The sequence below is a fragment of the Lycorma delicatula genome, chromosome 6 (assembly GCF_047948215.1).
Source record: "Lycorma delicatula isolate Av1 chromosome 6, ASM4794821v1, whole genome shotgun sequence".
Classification (NCBI taxonomy): domain Eukaryota; kingdom Metazoa; phylum Arthropoda; class Insecta; order Hemiptera; family Fulgoridae; genus Lycorma; species Lycorma delicatula.
The window spans coordinates 119105974-119128699 of NC_134460.1; the positions used below are offsets into that span (position 1 = coordinate 119105974).

Here is a 22726-nt window from a genome sequence, read left to right on the forward strand (position 1 = left end):
AAGTAATATTTTCTATAAAAGTATAAATCAGCACCTTTTCGCATAATTTCACATTGTTGCTAAAATAATCAGCTTAAGTTTTATATGTGTAAGTTGATTTTTAAGTGGTTGACATATTGTTTGTTACACATTCCTGGCAACAAAGACATTCCATCACTTTTTTAATGAAAACAGTGGTAAAAATAGCTAACTTTGCAAATATATCATAAAAAAAAATGTTAAGCTTAAAAAATACAAGAAATTTTTTTTTAAATTCTATGAACAGTAGACATTTATTTTTCATTGAATTATTAAACAGAGATCTACAATGAAATTGTGTTAATAAGCTAAATGTTAAACTAAAATGCAAATGTGATTGTCAGTTGTAAGTGACTGTGGAAGGTTTAGCCAGTGCCAAAAATAATTCCAGGGACACAAGACACCAGTGTCTTGTGACAGCAGAATCTGGAGATTCTGCTGTTAATTACTGTTTAATTATATAGTATAAACATTATATATAAAATAAAGTTAATATTTAAAGCAGTATAAACAAAAAGTAACTATATTGGATGCTGTTTAGAAATAAGAACTTTCAATAGCTTGTGTAGGAAGAAATAACATTGTTTAGGATGAACAATTTGTTAATCTCGCTTTTAGTAGTGTCCACAGAGCAGTTAATTAGCGCATTTGTTTCTGTTTCTAAATGCTTTTAAAGATTAATCATTTTTTTATTCTTTTGAATTTTTCTAGTTACGAGGAAAAAAACGTTTTTTGCCCAACGAGCTGCCCAAATGATTGCCCACGCCTTTAAATGGTGAATATCTATTTATGCTTAATTCTAGCTAAAGAAATTGTCATAGATTTTCAATCTCATCTCTGGCAACAGAACATACATGTTTGGCGATCCCAGTATCGCCAACATTTTCATCACTGAGCTGTTTGCTATTAATAAGGCCTTAAATATAATTAGCCCAACATTTCGATGTGTACTTGTTTGCTCTGATTCCATGAGTGTCTTACTGGCAATGACATTACTCCAGACACCCTCTTGTGTGTGAGATTTAGCATGTTATTTTGCAAATGAACCACCATATTACAACTGTTTCTGCTGGATCTCCAGCCATATTGGAATTTCAGGCAATGAACGCGCTGATAGCACGGCAAAGGAGGCTTGTTCCCAGTCTCTTTTCGCCAATTGCATCGCTTCAAATGATCTTGTCTGTTTCCTGAAGAGGGTGGTTCAAGATAAGTGGCAAAGTGAATGGGATGCTACCATGAACAACAAAGTTTGCGCAGCTAAGAACACTGTCTCATGTGCAGAAATAACCATCAAGATGAGGTTATTTTCTGCCATTTGCAAATAGGGCACATAGGCTCACTCATAGGTATCTGATCACTCAAACAGATGCACAAGTTTGTGCTCACTGCAACTGCTGACTGATAGTGTACCATATCCTTGTGGATTGTGTCTACTATGCGGCATTCCATCACAATTTTAAATTACGCTAACATGCAAACTACTCTAGGGGATAATGAAATGTTTTTATCTGATGTTTTACGGTTTCTTAGGGCCATTCATTAATACTCGGATATCTAAATTACTGTAGTTTGTTTCAGGTATTCATACCAGTTGCTGTATAGCAGTTGGAAATTTTATTATTTTATTTTATATATATTTGCTTATTACAACAAATATATCGTATCTGGGCGATGATAATGTGGAAGCGTTTTTGCCAATATATAAAAAAAATAAATCTCTTGATTTTAAAGTCTTATAAGTTAATTAAATTGTATCAAAAAGAGCAAAATGTAATAGAGAAGATTAAGAGTAGGATCTAGAGATCTGTAACATAGAGTAAGAATTAGTACAACATTAAGTTAGCACATAATAAATGGCAAATATTAAAAAAAAACTGGTTAAATAGATAAAATAAAGTGTGTGTAAATTGTGGTTGGGAAGATTCATTCCTATAATTAATTCATTAAAGCATTTTTAATGTTCTATTGTTAACTGAAGTACAGTTATCATCAAATGAAAAAAAAAATATGTCCATGGGAAAGCTTTCAATTGTAAGAAATTTATAAACTGCACTAGTTGAAAGTAATTATATTTATTCTGTTAACACCGATAATATGGGTGTGTAAATTATGCTTTGTTATTAATTTTATTACATTTTGTGATGGCCAACAGTTACTAATTTGTTATTTTTTTACCTGAAAATAAATTTATTTTTATCTACGATGTCTGTAAATCCAATACATGTGTTTAAGGTTTACTTACATTGAAAATAAATAAAGATTCACTTAAGATTGGAAAACATCTCAGTGAAACACTCGTAAATTGGAGGGTTCCTGCTTCAGATGTGAATCCATCAATTTTCTCTGTAAAGTTCATTTTCATTTTTTATAAATATCTAAAAATTCAGCACAGTGATTTTTTGATAAATTAAAATAAATTTTTTATGTTTGTGTTTGTAACAATCTGTGATAAGAATTATTTAAAACAAAAAAACTTTTTTTTAATGACAAATTCAACCAAATTAATGTCACATTTCCAAAATTTATATCATACCGTTTTCAATCACTTGCAACCATTTTTAGTGATTTATTTTGCTGTTTTTATTCGAGTCTCAAAGTTCGTCGCTATTGTCCGTAGTTTGAAATGTTTCTTTATTCAGCGTATTATATGTTTTGGTGACAATTTATTGCATAATACTAAATTGTGGTCAAACATGATGACTTTTTATGTATTTTTCTATACTCTCACATGCAATGAATAAAATATCAAGATTGTTATGATTGTTGATGGAGTTACAATTTGTATCTATGAGATTATTAATTGAAGTTGAGTCTATGTTGCTATATAATAGAAGGTTTTAACTGTTTGCTCATTGTACTTTTACTAGAAGCTATATCCCATTTGGCTCATGTAGATTACTGTGTAGTTAAAGCGGTTCAGTTTATGTATTCCAGGGGAATTATGATTTTTAATAATTCTCTATGTGCAGTATGTAGTTTTATTCTGTTTATTTTTCTAAATGCCATACTGCATTAGTATTCTTCTAATTTGTGAACTCTTCTCTAAATTTTTATGTTATTTGCTTTATTCACTTTTTTAAATTTATTTTGTATTTGAGTACGTTAATGACTGGTGCTGTTAATATCATGTTCATGTGATCGATTGTGCTAACTATTTTGAATCGATCCATTCTGTGGATCATACTCTTCTGTATTGAAGCTAAATCACTTGTCTATACTTCATTTACTTCTAGTTGACTTCAAAGATGTAATGAAGACTTAAAAGACCATGTTGGCAACGTAACATTTGTCAAGCATCTCATAGATACAGATAATAATGAATAAATAAATAGATAGAAATAAAGAACATATAAAATTCTCAAACATGAAATGTATGAATTTAAAAAACAGCAAAATTATACTAAATTAAAATACAAATTCAAACCAGTCACACTTTCGACCTTATATGCGTTTAACTGTAAAATAAAATAAAAAACTGCCAACAATAACATCAGCTGACACCAGAATGGGAACAGAGCAGCATAGTTATTAAAGAATACTGCACAGCAGCTGAAAACATTAAGATTATTAAATTTGGTCTTGTTTGTCATTTAAAAATTATCATTTTAACCCATTAAATGCCAGAATTAAATAAACACTACTTATTTTTTATTAATTACTTTATTTCATCTATTTGTAGGTATATAAAGCTAGAAATATTTTCATATCAACAAAAAATTCAGTAATGGCTTAGTAATAAAATGGTTCGTTTATGCACCTTTGTCCAGAAGCATAATATAAAATGTAACTTTGTAAAAACATAAAAAGAAACCAAACTATTTATAAAACTAGAAAAAAACAAATATGAATAAACTACATTAAATTTTTTTTAGTTTATTGTGGATTTATTTTCTTTGCGGTGAATGAAATTCTTTGAAACATTTAGAGTGCAGGTGGACTTTACATTTTATACACAAAAATATTGTGTGGTTTTTGCACAGCTTACATCGTCTTCTAGCTTTGTTTGCATGTTCGGAAATAACATGCCCTACTTTGTCCAAACGAATATTTTCCGGCAAACTATTTTTTGAAGGCCGACCTTTGGTTGCTAATGATGGAGAAGGAATATTATCTCCCCGAATTTCAACGATAATACAAGGTACGACCTAAAGTCAATTTGATTGATTTTTATCATGGTTTACAAGCCGTTATAGTTTCCACGAATTTACTATAACAGAATCGATAGCATTAGTAAACAATGACCACCACCACTTTTTTCCACGCACTTTTATTCTATAGTTTCCAATGCCATTGTCATGAGAATCCACGCCACCCATGAATTTCGTGTATTGTGCTACCATTAATGGCTGACTAATAGTTATTTCTTTTCTGCTATATCTTTTTGTATTTGCTAATGGGTAAATTCCATTGTGATTACTGGCAACTGTCACCACTGCATTATCATTCCATCTAGCTACTGCAAAACTAGTTTTTTTATCAAATTCAAAATCGAATGTACCTCTATCCATCTTCTGCAATACTTTTGAACTCTTTAGTGGGCAATTAGGAAGCCTATTTTCTCTGACAGTGCCGGTAGCGAAATATCCTTTTTCATTGAGTAATTTAAATAGATCATATGTCGAAAAAAAATTGTCAAAATAAATTCTATGCTCGTTCGGATAGGATACAACATTTAACAGATCAAGTACTACTTGTGTCCCCAGACCATATTCAGGTTTTTCTTTTTTAGCACCTCCGTATAGTATAAATTGGTACAAATACCCATCAGAACTACATAAACACCAAAACTTGAATCCAAATCTGATTGGTTTTCCCCTTATAAACATTTTTACTGAATGCCTACAAAAATATGGCACCATTTCTTCATCAATAGATAAATTATGAGAAAAAACGCCTAACTGTAAATTACGTATGTTTATTTCATCAAAAAATGGCCGAAGTTTTGCAAATTTATTGTTCTTGTCAAGCAATTTGTTATCAGAAAGGTGCAGGTTCCTTTTTATTGCTCTAAAGGTGTTATGTCTCATTGAATTTCTGATTATTTCAACAACCTTATCTTCATCCTTACTCCAATACATTTCTGTTTGAGGTAACGTATGATAACCAGTCAGTATCGAAATTGCAATAAATCTTTTTAGTAATGCACTATTTAAAGAAAAATCATGCAGATTGTTGTCATGTACATATTTTATACTGAACTCTAAAATCATATTCAGCAAATCATTATCAAGATAAAGGAAAAATATTTCAAGGGGTAATTTTTCTGCCAGTTTATTTTCTAAAATTTCTATTTGTCTATGTTCTACTGAAATTGGCAATTCTTTATAAATTGGTTCAATTTTTTCCATTTTGGAATGTTTGTTTTGGGTTTAGTTTTAGATTTTTTTGGTTTATCCTTGCAATTTGATATTTCAGCATCAATGTCTTTTTCTGAATGTACATGAATCTCAAACGTACCTGCTATATCAGTTGTTGCTGTAGAAGGGGTCTCGATTAGAAAATTGTCATCAAAATCTTCTTCGTCTGTAAGTTCATCAACTTTAGGTGGAATATAAGTCGCCAATAGCAGTTGCTTACGATATGTTGTTATCTTCATCTAAAATGGACTGCAATTCGTCAAGTGTCAACGGTTTTTCAAAATTCCACATTTTAAAAAATACTTAAATTATAATGAAATCAACTCGACTCTTGTAAAACTAATACATGTACATAGTAAATAAAACACTATACTAAAAGACGGTGTAATATTGTTTGAGATATTCTTGAGTAAATTTCTATAAATTATAAAATTAATACCGAATATAATCAAAATTTAATTTGAAAAGGAAACGATGTATTAGCAAAATAATGCAATACAAGACTGTGAGAATATTCCAACATAACCTATTACGATGTATGCTTAGCTCATAAGTCATCACTCATTATGCCAAAGGTGTGTCATCGCACCATTATCTTTAACGACTGCTATTTATAATGATTTTTAAAAACAAGTTATTTTTATCAATTGACAATAAAAAACAAAACCTAGAGATATAATTAAAATAATAATATTATTTATAACAACCACTCTGCTATCCAAATATATTATAAAATGAAGCAGTTACACGGAATGTTAAATTACAGTAAGTTTGAATGCAGCTAAACTTAAAAAATAGAAACGTAATCAATTATAACTTATGTTAGGGTAATCAAAGAACTTAACAAAGTAAGGCCAAATTGTAAAAAGTGAAGAAAATTATTTTAGAAAAAATAAGTTTGCCAGTTTACACACCTCTGGCAAATAATCTGTTAAGTAATTAAATGAAATTATATTAAAACATTTTCTCATAACTACTGGTATCACATGAAAGTTATATATTCTTTAGTCATTAGTTTATGATTTTTTTAGATCATAGGTGATTACCCTTTATGAACTACAAAAAAATATTTCATCATAACCCAGGAAGTTTTGAATGCAGTCCAGATGGAATAATCTAAATCGTAATTTTAAAACCATACAAAAATGAGCTACATGATCATTATTAAAATAATAAAAATTAATGTACACAAAGAAAAACAATAGAATGTCATTTATGTTTGATTTTCTCAGTGAAAATAAGAATATTAGTTTTTACAAAGAACTGGTAAAAATGATGTGGATGACTTCAGAAACGACTGATGGGAATGAGAGCTATACCATTTTTTAGCTTTGTTGATTATCAGGTGTGTATTTTTTACAAGGAGTTGAATAAATTACTTCATTAATTTATTTTACATTTGCCTATGCTGTCTTGTTATTACATGAAATTGTTGTTGTCTGATTGTGATGGAAATAGTAACATAGCCATCACAATTAAAGTAGTTTTATGACACTCTGTAACATTTAGATGTCTTCAAAATTTGAAGGAGTACGTATTAGTTACCATTCTTCACTGTTCTGAGTTATTAGAACTGCCATTTTTGTGTTGAATTCTTGATTTGTGCTCTTAAAATGTTGTCTCCAAACCTTAAATACCATTGTAAGTTACATGCATTACTTTGCTTTTATCAACTTTGTTTCAAATGAAATTTTAATCATGAATAATAGATTCTTAAACTATAGAAAGCAGAAAAAGGATCCATTAAAATTACATATATTATTTATGGTATAAAGAGGAGGCAAATGAATAAAATTAACTCTTTTGACTGCAAAAATATATAATAAATTATTTTGTTTTTTTTTTTACTCTTATTTTATTATTATGCCACATGGTTATGGCATTTAACATACATTATAAATTATGGAATATGGGCACATGGGAGAACCCCCCTCCCTTATTAATAATACTACCATTTGTTGTTTTATTTTTTTTTTTTAATGTAATTTTCTTTTTTGACTTACTAATTTAAATCTGTTCAAGAAATGTAAAAGTAATCACTGTTGGTGTTGAATAGTAAATCAGTGTTAGTGTTATATGAGTGTATGAATAATATGACTAACTTTTTATTTTTATTTCATTGATTATTGTTTTATTACTTATAAAAATGTATCAGTTTGCATTTGTTATATATTTTAAAACTATTTTAAGGGTTGGTTTTAGCAAATGAAATGGTAGGTGTGAATGGTGTTTCACTTGACGCATGCTAATTGAAGTATGTTAGTGCTGGTACGTCTTTTTTTTACATAATAAAAAAAATCACTATCAATTACAAATAAATCCTTAAATTGGATTCTGTGTACATTATTATTCACAACATATATAAACGTTACTTTAAATGTACATGGTAATAGTTAATATTTCTTCCCGATGTTTTACAAAATACTTCTCTTCTTTACAATTAAATATATGTTGTAAAAATACTTATTAAAAGTATTTCAAATTTTGAAACATTTACATGAACATCTATCATTACGTTCTTAAAATGAAGTTGAATTACATCAACCGAATGTGCACGTGCAGTGACATAATTTTCTGTTGATGAAACTTGCAACTGTTCGTGCACTACATGCACTAAATATCGGCTGTATTTTTTTATCCTTTAAAAAGTTATGAATGAAATTTAAAATTATGTAGAATGAGGGTTTCATATATGTTGTAAAAAAAAAATTTACCTAAGGCACAAATAAGAATAGCCATACAATCTTTCGATAAAAGAACAGTTTGACCAGTCTTTCCGTATAAATAAATACTTGACTAGAGACTTGGGTCTGTTACTTCAGATCTGTATTTTTCATCCTATTGTTTCATATAATATTAAATATGTAAAAACTACATTTTTTCTTCAATTTTGTATGATTGAATAGGAAAATTTATTAAGCAAGTTACGGAAATAAAGTTAGTGAACTTTAATTCAAAGATTTTAGTACCTTGAGAAACAAAAATTTAAGTAAGATGTGTGATGTTCATAGAGAAAATCAAAGAGAAATGTGCCTTTCCAGTTCCAAAATATGGGTTGTGAGGACTTTTTTTAGCTGACTGATACTTTTTCACCTTTGTAGGGCAAGGCTCCCCACTCCTTCACCATTCCATACTCACTGATTTTGATTCGTGAGTGTAGTGATGAGGTGAACCCATTTCTCATCAGATTGCAACAGTTCAATTTAAAAGATTAATTTGCTCAAAAAATGTCATAACAGTTTTAAGTATTATTTAATTTTATTACCTTAAGTCAGTCCTTAAGTAATATATTATTACTTAAGTTTGTGAATTTATCATTTATAATCGATGTTAACAATTAAAGAAGTTTTAATGTAGCTCTGCAATTTTGCAAACACCTTTCAAAACAGATTTCAAATATGCTTGATTCTTTGTTAAAATTCTGTTTCGAATTGTGAAATAGAAAAAATGTTGAAATTTTCAACTAGCCTGTGACTGTAGTTGTGTGCCAGATGTAGAATGCTGCTAAGATTCCCCATGTTTAAAAGATTATGATGTCATTAAAAATGAAGTTATAAAGTGCTACTCTTCTCAATATTTTAAATGTGTTTGATTGCTTATGGATTAATCTCTAAAGAAGGGAAGTCTTTTGAAAATATTTGTACAAAATAATTATAACAATTAAGTGCCCTGTTCGTAACATTTAAAGTTCATGTAATAATGAATGGTTCAGTTTTTCTTTAAATTATGTCCTAAAGTGATGGAAATTTTTCTGTGTTCTTTTTTGTATTTTCATTATAAAATATCTCATATTTTACTTATATTTTAATTTTATTGTTAAATTTATTTTTCTGATAGTAGTTTTAATAATCTGTTACCATACTTGAATTTTTAAACTATTTTTATATTCTCCAGTAATTAATTTAATGTGAAATAAAATGCTACATTGGTATGAACTGGTAAGATTTAAGATATTTTCGCAAATGTGTAAGTTCATTTCATTTATAAGACCACAGAATAATACTCATGTTTTTATTTAGATGTTAAAATATGCATACTGGTGATGGATGTCTTTTTTTTATATCTGTGAAAATCATATCAATAAAGATCCATTTTTGTATAAGAATGTTGATTCAGTGAATTAATTTTTGATACTTTATCTTCCACTGTACAACTGTGTTGGGAGATTACAAAGGCGATTAAGACGTACTGTATGTTATTGAAGTGGTTAGGAGTTTAAGATCATGCTATATTTTTTTTAGATTTTAGCACACCTAGATCCTTGATACCATATTGCAGCCACCATTCTGTCGGTCTAATTAACGATACATCATAGCCTAGTGCTGTGTAGAGGTTAACAAGTAAAAGGTTTATTTATTGTAAATATAAAGGACACAATTGCCTGTGAGCTCAAATTTTCAAAGTATTATACGATAACTCAAGACTTCCATAATGTTATATTTATCAATTAATTAATTGTGTTGTCTGATATTCATATGAAATTGTCAATTACGAAATAGACATGTATTTAACAGTTCTATATTGCTGGTTGCAGTTCTGCATTACATCGTTAGATATTTGTGTTGTTTAGTAATAGTGAATATAACAGTAGTAAATTTATTGTTCCTTTAAAGCTATTTAATCAACCAGTTATATTTAAAACTATAAAAAGTTTTTTTCATACATACAGTTTTTTCATTCATAATTACACTTAGATGACTTAATATAATAAAGTGACAAATTTTTTTGTTAGTTAATTAATCTGTATATAATTTTTCCTATACATATTCTTCAGAACCTTGAATTGATCTACATCTGACTCATTTCATTATAGCTTTTGAATGTGTAAAGCATACTTTTTTTTATTCTAGAAACAAACGTACTCTTCTTGTTATTTCTAATTAAAAATGAATGTTTTTCAATTAAATAAGAATGTGTTTGTTCTCTATTACTTAAAAATAAATTTCAAACTTTTTAATGTTTTAAATATTATATTGAAGTACTGTTTATTAGTACACATCCAAAGCACGCGTAAAAAAATAAAATATAAGTTAAAATTTATTTAAAATGTTTGTTAGGTTTTTAAAGCTGACTGATGGAGGAGGCTTTATAAAGATAAGATGAATTATAAGAGACTGAAACTGAAAATTTTAAGATCCTAAAATGGGCTTATGATAAAGAGATAACAAATGCAAACAAATATGAACTGTAGTCACATCAGGGATATAAGATTGGAAGTGCTTTGAATTAAGTTAAAAATTGACAAAATAAAAGTGATTACAGTCAGAAATGAAAAAAGCTCTTATCAATTAATCAGACAGAAAAAAGTTATAACAAGTGAAGGTTTTCAAATATTTAAGAGGTTTTTGGTTGCTTGGAATGAATTCTTAAAAAAGAAAATCTCAAAAAGAGAGATTATGAAAAGGTGAAAGAATTACTGACAGTCAACACCATTGAGAGAAAATTAATACGTTAGTCACCTATTTTGTGTGGAGTATGTAGTTTAATAGAACTTAAACATTAATAGCGAGAAAAGGAAATAGAAAGTGTGGAAGTATGATTTTGAAGAAGAACAAAGAAAGTGAGATGGGCTAAATGAACAAGAGATGAGAAGATTTTGAGAGGGTTAGAGAAGAGAGGAACCTGATACGATAAAGAATAAAAATCTTTATGTGTTTCATACGTTGTATAGCAGTTGTGTAGAAAAATCATAGTGAAAAGGCATGGAAGATGGAAAATATTGAAAAGGATTTCTGACAATCAAAAGCTTTGTGAGAGAATTAAAAAGTTAAGTCACCTGTTTTGTGTGGAATATATTGTTTAATGGAACTTAAACATGAAGAGCAGGAAAGAATTATATAGAAAGCTTTAAAGTATGATTTTGAAGAAGAGGGAGAAAGTGAGATAGACTGAATAAACAAGAGATGAGGAGGTTTGAAAGGGTGAGAGAAGAGAGGAACCTAATATGATAAGGAAAGAAAAAATCATTATTTGTTTATATGTTATATAGCAGCAGTTGCTTAGGAAAATCATGGTGAAAAGGCAAAAAAGGAAGATTGGAAATGTTTAAAATGTAACAAAGCAGGAAATAATTATAAAGAAATTAGCCCTCATGCTAGAGCCCAAAATACGGGGTTCATATATTTTATTGAAGTAATAAGAGAACAAGAACTCAGCATGAAAGATTTTGTGTGTAATTATGTAAAATAATTTTTGATTCTATATTTTTTGAGTAATTGTTAAAATAAAATTTCAGGACACATTTTTTATTATCATTTATAATAATTTATTATTTTTAATTAAATTTGATTATCTTTATTGTTACAAATACAAGCTATGTAATTGTTTAGAATTATCTCTGATTAGCTGTTATGATGTCTCTTTGCAATGAAATGAAACAAAACATCTGAGTAAAGGTTACTTTCAATCATCAGTTTTGAATTCCTGTGATATTGTGTATTATGATTTTAGCGGCTCACTCGATAATCAGAGACCAGACTAGATCAAGTCATTATTAGGCAGTCTGGTAGGAGGGTCAGTTTCAGTCAAATTATTTCAGAAGATTTTTTATTTATTTTCTTTTTATATTATATTTCCTAAAAATAAAAAGATGTTGATGAGCTACCTGATATATACAGAATGGATGATTGCCTTTCACATATGAAAAAGGATTGTTCAAAGCGTGTTTTGCTTTTTGAATTCCATTAACAATATTTTGTTATAATAACACTATCATAGCCAGAACTCTGTCATATAACTGTGTGGAGATTTTTTATTTTTTTGGAATTGCTTGTTTTCTATGCATGGATTGAGGTATTATGGTGTGCAATATGACAAAAACATGTCACAAAATGATTTTTCACTCTTAATTCCAAAATTGATCAATGTTCTTACTACTAAAGAAAAAGTATTTTAACATCGTAATTTATGTTATATCCTATTATGATAGTTTTTTTTATTGATACTTAAAAGGAATTTCTATTATAAATAGTTTATGGTATTGAATTTTCAAAATTTTACAATACTTGTTTGGTTGCTGTGAAACTACTGCATTTTGTTTCTGTTATACAATTGTAGTAACAAAGCAGGGACTTGTAGACTCCTTTATTGTATCTACTTCAGCAGTAATAGAAATTTTATGCTACACTATGGCTAAACAGACTTTAATTTTATTGCTAGATGATGTCTTTGCTTTGTAGCATTTCTTGTTTCATTCAGGTAATCAAATACAACTCTTTGGTAATTTATGAGATCATATGTGCAACTCTTTTAATGAACTTTAACAATGTGATTGTGATTCTTTTATCACTTTTTTTTAGTAATTATTAGAAAACTGAATTATAAATATATTTTTAAGATATACTGTGAAATAATGATGTACAAGGTTTGCAGCTCAGTTGAGAGGTTCACTGAGGCTGTACTGATTAGCTGACAGGTTATAGCAACATCTGTGATGGCAAGGACTTTGGCTTTCTTAAACATGAGGCTTTATTTCTTCTATCAAGGGTACTTATGCATTATAGTATTAGCCATCTAGTATTATATTAACTTAACTAAAAAAATTATTATTATCTAGTATTATTTTAACTTTTAAAAAATTCAAGTTTAATTTTCTGTTTTAATCATTTTAATTAATTAAGGTAAATAATTTAAAGTATAGATTTATTTTTCATAAGTAATGTTATGGCTGGTAATTTCATGGACAATGTTTCTGAGTGGTTTATTTTTTATTGTTACCAGTTAATTAGTATTAATAAATTACTATACTATTTGTATTGACGAGCAGTACAATGCAATACAGTTGTCTAAAATATATTTCATTTACAGTAGTATATCTTTCTGTATAAGATAACAGTTTTTGTGTGTGCCCCTAGGGTAATTCTATAAACATATAATAGCTTAACAGCTAAATTTATTTGCATTAATTTGTATATTTTTCTTGTCTTTATTTATAGGATGATGAAGATGGGCACCTTGTAGTTTTACAAATTATTGAAGACTTAATGAATAAAGCTCAGGACATATTTCTGGACCATTTTGCTAGGCTTGGTGTGTTTTCTAAGGTTGTGCAGTTAGCGGGACCACAAGAGCCAGCACATTTACCTCCTGCTGACAATACTATTAAAAAAGAGGAAAGTAATGTAAGTTATCCTTATTTATTTATACAATTATTTTACTGAAATTAATCCTTTTAAGATTCATATTCCTCTGTACTGTTAAATTATATTTAAATTCTACTAAATAAACCTCTAAGTACTGAATATTGAGATAAGACATACCTTAATTTTTTGTGAAAGTAGTTTTGTGGATCTTACATCCTTGTTCATGGTTGAAATAATTCTGTTATTCCATAATAAAAAAATAAAATAGTTCTCTGTGAGAAAACTGCTGTTAAAAAAAATTATATTTTTATTATACAGTAATGGAATTAATTCAGTCATGACTGATGATCCTGTGAAATTACTTCATGAAAAACTAAGGTAAAGATCATGCGAAATTAACTTTATGAAAAAAATTAAGGTAAAAAGTGTCTTATCTCAACATTGTGTACAAGTGGTTTATTTAATAGAATTTAAATATATATATATATATATATATATATATATGTATGTATGTGCATACTATTTGACAAAGCAAAGTTTGTATTCATGTAGAACCAGCACTGATGTTTTGTTTGGTTAGAGACAGATATTGAGGTATAACACAACAGTACAGTGTCTGTGCTTAGTCCTACTGAACAGTGACATGCCAGTCAATCTATTCTAAACAAGAAATGTTGTCCATTTAAAATAGGCTACTGTAATTTATTTGGTAGTAATAACACATCTACAAATTACATAATGTTTATAACTACATGCCTGTTTTAAACTTTTAACCCATAATTCTATGACTTCTGCATCTCTGTCATAATATCATTACTTAAACCAAAACAATTGATGTAAGAAATTTTTACTTTATTTACTTGTGTATACTTTTTTTTTATTACAATATATTTTCATCATGCTTGTGTTTTAAAGTACATTGACTAAGAAAACAATTGCTTTTATTACAAAATAACAGGGCAAAAGATAAAATTCATTATTTATACAAAAGTAGGTGTAATTAAACTAAAAAAACTGAAATATTGAAATTAAAATGACATCAATTAATTCATTAATATGAAATTAATAAAAATAAAACTTAATAAATAATATGTTATATAATGACACTATCATGATGTGCATCTATATTCGTACACACAGACTGTAATGTTCAAAACAGCAATCTAATCTCATGGCAGAAGTCACAATTACTTCACTAGAACCACTGGAACATGACTATATGCAGCGGTAGTTTGTAAACTCTTTGATTATCCAGTTCGCTTCATCAACTAGTACACTTTTTTTTTAATACAATTATGAAAATGCCCTGTTATTAACTAAATTGATGTTCTACTGACCTCTATAGTGAAGTGGTAACATCTCAGGTTTTCATTTAGAAGAAGAATATGGGATTAAAATCTTAAGGCTTGTTATTTTACATATGCAAAAAAGAATTTAAGTTTCACATTTCCTTACACAAGCTTCAAGCTTAAGTATAAATTAATAAAAGCTAAATAAAAAAAATATCATATATTAATTTTCAATATTCATTAAAATTTTTGACAGGAGGAGTGTGAGCAGGAGACTCTTTTAGAGGATGCTAAGGAGATGTTGCCTGGTAAAGCTTACCACTGGCGTGATTGGTGCTTGTGTAGAGGTAGAGATTGTCTCTATGTTTGGTCTGATGCAGCTGCTCTAGAATTGTCCAATGGTAGCAATGGGTGGTTCAGATTCATTCTTGATGGTAAACTGGCAACCATGTACTCCAGTGGTAGCCCAGAAGGAGGAACTGATTCAACTGGTGAGTCACTGACATTTTTTTTTCTTTTTATTCATTAGTTTTATCCTAATAAATAGAAAAGATGGATTAGGAATCATAGCTAATTTTAATGTTTTCAATCATTTATTTGAACACTTATCATTTGATAAGTATCTTTTCCTTTAAACTGAAGTTAGGTATAACATGTGTGCACTTACGTTATTTAAAGTAAGAAGAGCGTACAGATTTTTTATTTTTATCGTTGCATGTTTTGTCCATCTAGAAAATGGTCATTAAAATGAAACCATGAAAAATCATCATAATTGTCTCCATCACTTTAGCAGCTTACTTGCAATTTTGAATTGTGGCACACTAAATTTTTTTTCTACAGAATTGTTAGTCGAATTTAATTATGCCATTTTACTCTGCTCCTTTGGGCAGGATTTTACCTGTTGACCTTTTCTTTCTTTTGATGGGAGAATAAACATGCTTGTTTTATACTCCATCTGTTATCTTTAATTAAATTTTAGAATTTTTGTTTATTATTTATGGAAGTTTAGTGCTTAAAAGCATCATTTCATGTAACTGATATACCAGGTTGTTAAAAATAGACATCTCTTCCACCATTTCTCTGAGTCACCTAACTACATAGATTCAGTCTTATTCATAGACCTTTGTAAAGAACTAGAACTAAATTTGATTATTGGATAAATTTACTTGTTCTTAGTCCTGTTAATAGTAATAAATGGTGTTGTTAGTGATATCGCACTTACATTCTGCTGAATTATTTTCTTTGTTATTCATTTACATGTTCATAGGATGTATGTTCCAAAAATAATATTATAGGTAGTTGCCTGTATATTATAATTTACATCGGTGATCTTATTTATAAAGATTATATACTCTTATCTGTATGTATCTGCTAGATCCGTTGTCTAAATTTTTGGTTATTATGTTTGCATGGTATTGAAGGTGTATGTTACTTTTTACATGAATGATATATATATATACAGTTAAATATGCACGTTTGATATCACTTGGTTTTGTGTGTAGTTTGTAGTTTTATATTACCTATTCATTGTAAATTTTGATCATTGTTCAACAGTTGATTCATGTTGGATAGATGAAGTTAAACTAATAATAATAATAACAATAACAACAATAATAGTAATTAGAATAGAATGTCCAATTTTAAGTTTGTAATATTTGTCTGACATGACAAGACATTTTTAGTTTCTAATTTAACTGCATAATATTTTTTCTCTTTTTTTTTTTTTTTGTCTTCAGTCATTTGACTGGTTTGATGCAGCTCTCCAAAATCCCTGTTTAGTACCAGTCAGTTTCATTTTGGTATACTCCCTACAACCTACATCCTTAACAATTTGTTTTACATATTCCAAACCTTGCCTTCCTGCACAATCTTTCACATCTACCTGTAACTCCATTATCAAAGTGACTTACTCCAGTATTCCTTAAGATGTGGCCTATAAATCTCTCTTCTTTTAGTTACATTTTTCCAAATGCTTCTTTATTCATCAATTTGCCGTAACACCTCGTCATTTGTCACTTTATCCGCCCACCTTATTTTTAACATTCTTTAGCACCGCATTTCAAAAGCTGCTAATCTTTTCTTTTCAGGTACTCCGATCTTCCTAGTGTCACTTATATATAAAGCTACACTCCAAACATATACTTTCAAAAATGCTTCCTTGATGTTTAAAATAATTTTTGATGTAAGCAAATTATATTTCTGAGTGAAAGCTCATTTCCCCTATGCTATTCAGCATTTTATATCACTCCTTCTTCATCCATCTTTAGTAATTCTACTTCCCAAATAAGATTCTTCTACTTCCATAGTCTTTTCTCATCCTATTTTTATATTTAGTGATCCATCTACTTTATTTCTACTGCATTTCAATACTCTCGTTTTGTTTTTGTTTATTTTCAAGTGGTAGTTCTTGCATCTTCTTGCTTCATCTATGTCATTCATTGCTTCTTCTAAATCTTTTTTACTCCTGCCTAGACTTAATATATCATCAGCAAATCGTAGCATCTTTATCTTTTCACCTTGCACTGTTACTCTAGATCTAAATTGTTCTTAAACATCATTAACTGCTAGTTCTATGTAAAGATTAAAAAGTAACGGAGATAGGGAACATGCTTATCGGACTCTTTTTTATTACTGCTTCTTTCTTATGCTCTTCAATTTGGTGTTGCTGTTTGGTTCCTGTAAATGTTAGTGATTGTTCTTCTATCTCTATACTTGAACCCTAAATTTTTTAAAATGCTGGAATATTTTATTCCAGTCAGCATTATCAAATGCCCTTTTTAAGTCTAGAAATGCCATGTTTGTTGGTTTGTTTTTCTTTAATCTTCTCATTAATTTGAGTGCTAAAATTGCTTTCCTTGTCCCTATACTTTTTCTGAAATTGAATTGGTCTTTCCTAACAGTTCTTTCACTCTTCTCTCATTTTTTCTCTAGATTTAGAAATAGTGGTTAACATTTTGCTATGTTTAGTATCATGTCTTTGTCAATTTTAGAATATATGTTATAACTCTTTGTAATTTCATTTGTGATAGTTTGATCATAATTTTTTTAATAAATGTATAAATTAGGGGTGAATATTACTGGTATTTCCTCTCCGATTTTCCAGCAACTCATAAATTTTCAAGAGAGGAATGTAATGGTGTGTAAAAAGGTGTGTAGTCCACACTTCATGTTTTATAGAATAGCAGTGAGATATCCCTTAATAATGTTTTGAAAATTTTGATTGTTTGGTATCATAAATTCAGCAATATTTTTTTTAGATCAACCCCAAAATGCTCAGTTACATTTGGTTCAGAAAATCCAAAATGTCTAAAGAAAAATTGTTTCACAACATTTCATTTGGTACATTTGCTGTGAATTATTAGCCTGGAGAAAACAAATCTCTTTCTATGTTGAGACTATTATCATTTTTTTAAGAATTGTTTTCTTATAAAATAATTCCCAAAAATATTTGCATTTCATGAATTCTCTGTTATCCACATCATTTTGTCTGCTTCGAAGACATTGCCCAGACTTCATCGTTTTGTTAATTCACTCTCCAAGCTGGTCAACTTGATGAAAAGTGCAAAAGATCCTCTAGTCAAAAAACAATGATGAGTACTCCATTATTTAATACTGATTTCATTAGCATGGTAAGAAAACCTGATAGGCCTGTTCAATACAGTAATATCTTTATGTACTTAACTTTCTTCTTTAAAATTTCCTTAGCAATACTCAAATTGCTCTTGACACCATTTACCATAATCCACTTATCATTTCAGCTTTATCTTCTTGAGGATTAACAAATACCACTCATTAGCATTCACTGAATGCATTACCTTGTATTCACCATCGACTCATTCCTTCATTCTCCATACCTATTTGTTTACCATGTTTTAGGTGCTGCAGTAAAAAGGATATTACTGTCAAATAGTAATATTCAACACATTCACTCTTTTTTTCTGAATCCAGGTAAAGGTTATGAATAACCATATAAGAGTATTTTTTCCATTTAGGAGCATAACATCAGAATATGATACTTGATGTATATGTAAACCTGTTTTATAAATTAATGTAATGGTTATTGTGGTGAACTGTACATACTAGTAAATAAGGAAATTGTTGTTTTAACATGTTTAGTGTTGCGAAGGAAAACATGTTTATTCACAAAACTTGAGCTGTATGGCTGTAAAAAAAAAACTTGTATGACTCACTGATGCATCACCTGTCCTTACAAAGACACATGACTCATTAACACCACCCATTATGGTGAACTATTATTTTTCATAGTTGAGCTCAGTCTCTTATTTTAATTTATGTAATAGTTTTTTATGTTTGAAGCAAAATTTTAATTATGAAAATAATAAATTAGGCAAAATGAATAGAAATAAATATTGGTTAATACTAGACTTGTCTTCACTTAATTATTAACTGAAGAATTTACAATTGATACACAGTAGATGCTGCTTATTAAAATCGTTGGGTAATTGAATCAACCAGATTATTGAATCATTTTCCTAAAACCCTAACCAAAACACAGCAAATTTTATAAAATTCTTCGTGTAATAGAATCAAGAATCGGTTTATTGAATCAACACTTTAATATTTTACATTTATATGTTATAATACAAAATGGATTATTTATGTCAATTGCACTGCATTATGTTGTTTATGCTTTCATTTTACTGTAGTACCTATATTTAGTGTTTAAGTTGATTATTCCAAGCAAATGAGTCATATCATATTTTAGTCAGCCACTAGCTGACTAAACAGCGCAGTGCCAGATTTCTGTCTGTAAAAGATGGCAGACTAAATATGCATACATGCAGTACAGTTCAAGCCATTCATCTTTCTACACTATGTTTACTGTACATATGATTTAATTCATATGTCTGTTTAAATCTTTTAGTTTTCTTTTTGCTTGTGCTTCAACTGTTGTTAATATTTAGTGTTACGTTACTATTGTTTCATTGTGATCATTTCTGATTTTGTCTGTTATCTATTTTTTGTGTACTGAAACTTCTCTACTGAAATTTCTGTGAATTTTAAAGCAGTGTAACATAAACGTAAGTATTTAAATTTACATGAAAGATTAGAACTTTTGAAAAATATGATAAACTTCCTAAGTGTAGTAAGCGATAAGCTTTAACGACACTGGGATTTTCTCATATCATTAAAAGCTGCAAAGAATTAGATGGTGCAATTGTCCTAAATGAGAATGTGAAACAGTGATGGTAAGAATGGAAATGTTGGACACGCTTTATTAAAGTGGTTCACTGAGTCAAGAACATTAAATACGTTCATCAGTACAGATGGTTGGGTATCTTGTTGGAAAGAGAGAACCAATATTTTTTACAAGAAACTATTGGGTAAAAATTGGATGCTGATCAACCTGCTGCAGTTTACTAGAGTAAGAACTGCATTCCTGAAATTTTAAAAAACTTCAAACCTAATGATATGTACAATTGAGATGAACTAGGATTGTATTTCAGAGCACTTCCTAATCTTTCATTACATTTTATAAAAATTAACATCTCAGGTGGTAAGAAACAAAGATCACATAACAATTCCCCCTCAGTTGCAACATGATGGAAGTAATAAAAAAAGAACTAGTTATAGGCAAATCAAAGAATCATAGATATTTCCTTCCTTGTAAACTGCAATTTAAACAAAAGTATACATGGATGATGTCATGTTTGTTTTCTTAATTTTTGATCAAATGTAATGAAAAATTGATCAGAAAAGAAAGAAAAATATCTTTAACTTTAGGCAATTGTACAACTCATACATCAGCGAGTTATAATGTAAAAAACATAGAATTAATTTTTTTTACCATCGAATATAACTGTTTTAATACAGCCCTTAGATCAGGGAATTGCAAAAACCCTAAAAGTTTTATATAGAAAAAAATATGAGGAGGTTGGCAATTTAAGAGATAGATGAAGCCGAATCTGAGAAGATTGCGAATGATATAGCAAAAAATATTACTTGTAGATCCTACTCATATGTTATGCAAAGCTTGGAATAAATTAAAAACTGAAACCATTCAAAACTGCTTCATAACATCTGGTTTTATTGAATCCAATGGCATTTAAGTTCAATCGAAGATGTGGTTAATGAAATTAATCAGTGGATCCCTATCGACGAGAACATTCCTGTTTGTACTTCTGATACTGATGATGAAATTGTATAAGAAATTATGAATTAAGGGCTGAAAGAGAATGAGACTGAAGAAACAGAGGAAGTTCGGCCACAAGCACCTTCGTTAAAAAAAATAACCAATGCTCTATCACTTCTATGGAAAAATTTGGAATTTTATGGAAGAAGATCAGAACAGTTCTGTGATTTTTGCAAAGAGGAAAATCATGCCTGGAAACACTTCAAAAAAAGATAAACAGTTACATTGAATTACAGAATAACTTAAATTTATGTAGTCTATATGTAAGTTACAGATTGTTTTTTCTTAATTGCATAAAACTTGTTTATAAATTTACATTTTACAGTATTGAATTACCCCATATTATAGTATCTTTTTATAATACAGTACTGTACATATTTAATAAATAGAATTGACTAAAACAAAAACACATGACAGTAAAGATAAGTTTATCTTTTTTGTTTTTTCAGTATTAGATTATTTTGTTTTAACATATCATGTTATCTAAATTAATGTTGTACCTAATACATGTGGTATTTAAGCTGTATACATTATGTTTTAGACCTTTTTATGTAAAATCAGGTTATGTTTGTAAGCATCCAAGAGAATAACCTTTGACGCTTAATTGAATCAGCCACTTTATTGATGCACTTTTGTTATGTACAAAAGTGATTCTAGTAAGAGGTATCTACTGTAAATACTAAATAAAGATTGATTACAAATTTATAAACTAATAAAAATATGTAATGTTTTACTTTAAATATCATCCGTATGCGTGTGCACGCAACTTACATACCATATACATTTGTTAATTATTTTTTTATGGCTTTAACTAAAAAATTATTTTTGTATAAAAGAAGATAAATAAAAAATGAAATAATATATTTTATTAAATACTATAATAAATGATGCCTATTTTGCTGTTCTGTACTCATGCGTAAAATGCTGTTTCAACTTTTATATTGAACTAGCTGACTCAGCAATACTTTGCTATTGCTAGATTTGATTTTTTACACAAGATTAATTAACACAATTGAAAGTTTGATAAAACATTAAAAAACTGAACATTACAGGACTTTACAAAATTTAACCTTTCACTTTTACTCATTTTCCTATTTCCCTGTTCCCTATTTATCTTTTTCCTATTTCTCTCCCCATTTCCCCCTTTCCCTTTTTCAATTTTCCCTTTCTCCTCTTTCCCCCTTTCTTTGTCCCCTTGACTCAAGGGGACAAAGAAAGGGGGAAATTTTTCCTTTTCCCAATTTTCATGCACAAATCGGTACAGTAGTTTTTTAGTCTACTGTGGACACTCAACCAAACATTGCCTTTTATATATATATATATATATATATATATATATATATATAGAAGAAGAAAGTCTGTATGTATACTTCTTTGTTTTGTAAATATCTTGACACTGGTCCCACCTAACGGGTATAGTTTTTGCAAAAAAATTTATTTTCATGTAACTAATATATATTCTGAATATGAGCCAAGTCAGACCATAAATGCAATCTTTCCAAACATCTCAACCCCAGCATCATCTAGCAGATCCATTTTTAGAAAAAAAATATTTCTTTTCACGTAACTAATATATATTCTGAATTGAGCCAAATCAAATCATAAATACAATTTTTTGAAATATCTCGACCCCCAGTGCCACTTAGCAGGTCCACTTTTTGAAAAAATATTTCTTTTCACGTAACTAATATACATTCTGAATAGAGCCAAATCGGACCATAAATACAATTTTTTTTAAATATGTCAACCCCAACACCATCTGACCGGTCCAAACTAATTCAGAAACCTTCGCGGGTGTGCGCATAACTCACCAAAGTTTCATTGCAG

The 22726-nt window shown here is 28.8% G+C and overlaps 1 protein-coding gene across 14 annotated transcripts in view; it reads left to right on the forward strand.

Moving 5' to 3' along the window:
• Ufd4 (ubiquitin fusion-degradation 4-like) overlaps window positions 1-22726 on the forward strand; it is a 280366-nt gene that overhangs the window by 128481 nt on the left and 129159 nt on the right. For all 14 annotated transcript variants that reach the window (XM_075368433.1, XM_075368435.1, XM_075368434.1 and 11 more), the window contains 2 exons: window positions 13310-13495; window positions 15002-15236. In XM_075368433.1, coding sequence (XP_075224548.1) covers window positions 13310-13495; window positions 15002-15236 — 421 coding nt within the window. The remainder of the gene's footprint in view (window positions 1-13309; window positions 13496-15001; window positions 15237-22726) is intronic.